Genomic DNA, 4,912 nt, shown 5'->3' with positions numbered 1-4,912 from the left:
CATAAATTTATTAAATCATGGTTTTTTTTTTTTAAAAAAACAAGCTATTATTCTTTATTTAAAAAAAAAAATTTGCACCTAACTATTTTTATTTAATAATAAAAATGTTCCAAAATAAATGGGTACTTTAAAAATGATAGTTATTAATAATATAATTGAATACTAAATAGGATTTATTACTAATAAACGAAAGTATCATTCTACTTAAATTAATATTTAACTTTTTGTGAGTTTTTACTTTTTTTTAATATAATTTTAAAAGTTTTATATTTAATTTAAACTTTGAAAAATAACTAAATGGAAAGAAAATTATAAAAACATTATAAAATTTAATTTCATTGAAAATGTTGATTTTGGAATACTTGAAAAACTACACTGGTATAATTTTTTTCTATTATTCAATTTTCTCCATACAAATTGGCTTTTAAAAATTAATAAATTGTTCATAGAAATTTAATTAATCAAAATATAGATTATTGGAATAATTTTTTTTTTATTTATGAAGAGACCAATGGTTAGTATAGTCAAAGTATACAAATACTTTCATATACTTATTTAAATATTAAATAACAATATTTTTATTATTATTTTATTGTTTTTTTTTCTTAATTATTATACGAATGTATCATATAAAATGATGTTTATTATTAATTTTAATAATTGATAATAATTTCAATGTTGTCATATTATTATTTCTATTAATAATTTTAAATTTTTCGTGTTAATAAAACAATAGAAAACTAATAATATATTATTAATAGAATTAAAAAGTTGAGTTATCTTTATTTTTTATATAACTAATTTCTATAAAAATAAAAATTATATAATCTTAAATTATTATCATTAAAATTTATTTTCAAATAATACATAGTTTCATATATCTTTATTATAAATTAATTAACATTACACTGATGCAAAATTCATTAAAAAGTAAGCATCATATTATCTATTAATCTTATTCTTTATATCTTAATAATATGCTTGAAATAAATTTTTATATATTAATGTTCTTTTAGGAGAAAAACCATTTATAAAAGACTACTGAGATAATTTTTAATTTTTTTTATTTATATTTTTGTAGAAAAAATGTATATCATAATTTATTTTAATGAAATGTCAATATGTTAATAATAAGAAATATAATTATTCATATATTAAAAGAAATTTTTTTTTTCTTTATTCTTTTAAAAATTTAAACTACTATAAATTTTTTTATATCATAAAAATTTTGATAACTTTATTTAAATTAATTATTTATTTATTATTATAAAAATATAAAGACAATTGTTTTTAAATTAATAAAATATTTTTTTTAACTGATAAACTTGATCAAAATGTAAATTTTTATTCTTTATTAGTATTTATTTATTTCTATTAATAACTTTTATAATTAAAGAAAAAATATTTTAATGATAAAATGTAGCATTATATCAATTATATTGTTATTTATGATTACAAAAGAAGACTGTTATTATTAATAAATGTATCTATTAATATAAAAAAATAATATAAAATACAACTTTTCTTTTAATATAGTTGTTTCTTGCACTTCATAAGCATGGTAGTTATGTTATAATAATAAAAAAATATCAATAAATTATTCAAAAAATAGTAATAAATTGATAAAATATAACTATTATATAGCATTCTTTTGTTTTGAATTTCAGATAATGTACCTTAATTTGCAACAAGCTTCACATAATTTGATATTTAAGTAAGTATGTGTTGTTAACATTAAAATTTTATAATATTACTGTAGGAGGTGGTTAAAAATATTTAAATTTAAAAAAAAAATATATATATATATCTTAACAAATTTTTTCTTCTTATGTTTGACTTAAATTTGAGTATAATTATGAATATGTTATCTTGTTAAAAATTATTTATTTTTCAAAATTATTTCAACTTAAACAATTTTATTATTTAACTAATTTTTAAGTTAACTTTCTTTTTAACTAATAATTAATTTTATATCATGCTGATATTTTAAAATTAAAACATTTATTTTTCAATAACTTTAGAATTTCTTAAATAGCTATTTCTAATTTTTTTCTTACCATTTTTTAAAAATTCTATCATATTCTTTGAATTAGTCTCATAAAAAGAAAAAACATTTTAGTGTATTTTATTAAATTAATAATTATACTATATATTTTATTTTTATCAAAAAATCATAAAAATTAAAAAGAAATGTGTAGTGTTGATAACTATATATTACGTTTTAATAATACTATTGAAAGTACATTAGATTCTAAAACATTAAATTTATACTATATGATTCATGAATGTGCTTCATATGTAAGAAATATTTTTAATATGCAATTTTTTCTTGTTATCCTATTCAATACACTAAATATTTATATTTTACATTCAAAAAGATCTAAAAATAGGTAAATCAAAGTTTAATAATTATATATATCATTTTTTTTTTAATATTATTTTTAGAAATAATATTCTTTCTATTTTTACAGCAATTGCTGATATTGCAATTGTTATATCACTTATGTTAATTTTTTGGATACATGAATGTCAATTTCATGAATCAGAAGCTTCATTTTTTTGTATATTTTTTAATTGGTTTAGAAGAAATAATACTAATTATGTAAATATAAGTGCTACAACACTTAGTATCTTTTCAAATACCGCTACAATGAGTTCAACATGGTAAGATTTTTATATTTAAATATAAAATAATAATAATGATAAATTTTTAGGGGTGTTTTAGTGATATCAATTGATCGTCTTCGAGCAATTCGCCACCCCTTTAAAATCATAAGAAAAGGTATTTTTAAAGATGTATGTGTAGTAATTATATCTATTGTTTTTTTTACTTTTATTTCAAATTTAACACGTTATTGGGAAACAAAAATGGCCACAAATATAACTATTACTTATGATAATTCTATTCCATATTATGCTAAAGTTGATTATTTAAAACTTACCTTAAATGGAATAAGAATTTTTCTTCATATAATTGTTCCACTTATCTTATTAACAATAACTAATTCTATGCTTATTTTTCATTTAAAAAATCGTTCAAAATATTTTGAAACTGCTAAATGGGATCGAGCAAAACGATCATTTGATTCAGGAATATCTTGTAATAAGAATACTGATTGCCTAGCTAAAGTATGGTCAAGAAAAGATGCATCAAAAGAATTTAAAATAACTATTATGATGGTTTTACTTATAACATTTCATATTACAAGTTTTTTTCCAACAATGTTATTTCATTTATATTTTGAAATTATAGTACCAGTAATGTCACATTATTTTCAAATTAATATTGATAAAATGAGTTATCCAATTCATTGTGATAATAAAATAACAATAACAACAAGAAAAGATTTAGCATATCTAACAATAACGATTTTAGTTTTTGGAAAAATTTCTAATAGTCTTCTTTTATGTAATTTACCAAATTCAATATATAAAATATGTCAAGAAATTTTTATACAAAAAACATTAACAACAAGTTTAACTACAAGATGTGAAAATAGTAATGTAAGAAAAGTTTCACGTCCAAATGCATCATCAAGAAAAGTAACAAGACAAGAAAACAAAAGTCTTATAATGCCATTGACTCATTTAAATCAACCAACTTATCCGTGTTAATATAATTCATAACAAATTTATTATTTAATAACAAATCAAAAGAAAACATTTTTATGGTAGAAATAATATTTTTATTTTATTTATTTAATAAAATAAAAACCAAAAATGTTTTTGTAAAATATGGTTTTTGTTTACCATATATTTATGGAAAATTATAAATAGTTTTACTTTAATTAATATTAATTGATTTATTATTAAATTTTCAAAATATTTCACATTTTTATTTAAATTAATGTATTATATATAAATGTTTTAACAAAAACTTTATTATTAATTACAAAAAAAAACATTAGTTTATGGAAATATAAATAATTATTTAGATAATATATTAAAAATGATTTTTTTTTTGTTATTAAACTTTTTTACTAGTATTATTTACTCATAATTTCGTTTCTTTTATTAGTAAAAGTTTTAATTACTAAACTACTTCAAAACATTTTTACATAAAAAAACAAATTAATCAAGAATCTTTAACTAAAAAAATAATAAAATATTGAATTTTCTTTCAAAATTAATATATAATTTAATAATATTAAAAATTAAATATAATTTAAAAACAAATGATACATAAAAAATGTTATAAAGTTAAATATTTGATCATAAATATTAATAAAAATATGTATTTAAAATATTTTCAAAATTTTTAATTAATTTAATTAAAATTTATAGATTTTAAAATTTATTTTTATAAATATGGTTAATTATATTTTAATTGAAAATAATTGATTAAATAAGAATTTTTTTTTTCCATCAATAACTAAATGGATGTTTAATATAAAATTTATCTGTTAAAAAAAAATATTTATTTATATATTTAAAACATTTTTTTTATTAAATTTAATTTTAACAAAGATGGTCACTTAATAAATAATTAAAAATAAATTATCTATGAAGTTATATTTTTACTAGTCTTTGGTACCACATAAAGTTTGATTTTATTATTATTATTATTATTAATAAATATATACTTTGTTACTTAAAAAAGATATTTTTAAGAATTGAAAATATATAATAATATTTTTAAGTAATATATAAAAAATTTATATATCTTTTATTTTACCTATTTGTAAAAAATTGCATTTATAATTCTTTTTTTTTATTATTGCCAAAATAACACAAACAAAAATAAATAATATTAATTTACATTATAACAATAATAGTAAATAAACTTTTCCAACATATTTGAAAGTTTTAAAATTTTTTATATTTAGTATTTTAACTTTGACCATATAGAAATGATTAAAATTCTACAATAGTCTTAATTATGCATATTATCTCAAGTTTATTAAAAAAATTA

General features: G+C 15.8%; 1 protein-coding gene across 1 annotated transcript; it reads left to right on the top strand.

Annotated features, from left to right (window-relative positions):
* Positions 1-2,190: 2,190 nt before the first annotated feature.
* On the top strand, positions 2,191-3,615 carry SRAE_2000379200 (G protein-coupled receptor, rhodopsin-like family and GPCR, rhodopsin-like, 7TM domain-containing protein; the record flags this gene model as incomplete). Its single annotated transcript, XM_024655027.1, has 3 exons — positions 2,191-2,390; positions 2,446-2,664; positions 2,715-3,615. The coding sequence occupies 3 exons, from the start codon at positions 2,191-2,193 to the stop codon at positions 3,613-3,615; spliced, it is 1,320 nt and encodes a 439-aa protein (XP_024508341.1).
* Positions 3,616-4,912: the final 1,297 nt, after the last annotated feature.

The sequence above is a fragment of the Strongyloides ratti genome, assembly GCF_001040885.1.
Source record: "Strongyloides ratti genome assembly S_ratti_ED321, chromosome : 2".
NCBI lineage: Eukaryota > Metazoa > Nematoda > Chromadorea > Rhabditida > Strongyloididae > Strongyloides > Strongyloides ratti.
The sequence above is the reverse complement of the archived record's forward strand: the minus strand, read 5'-3'. Positions and strand labels throughout refer to the sequence as shown.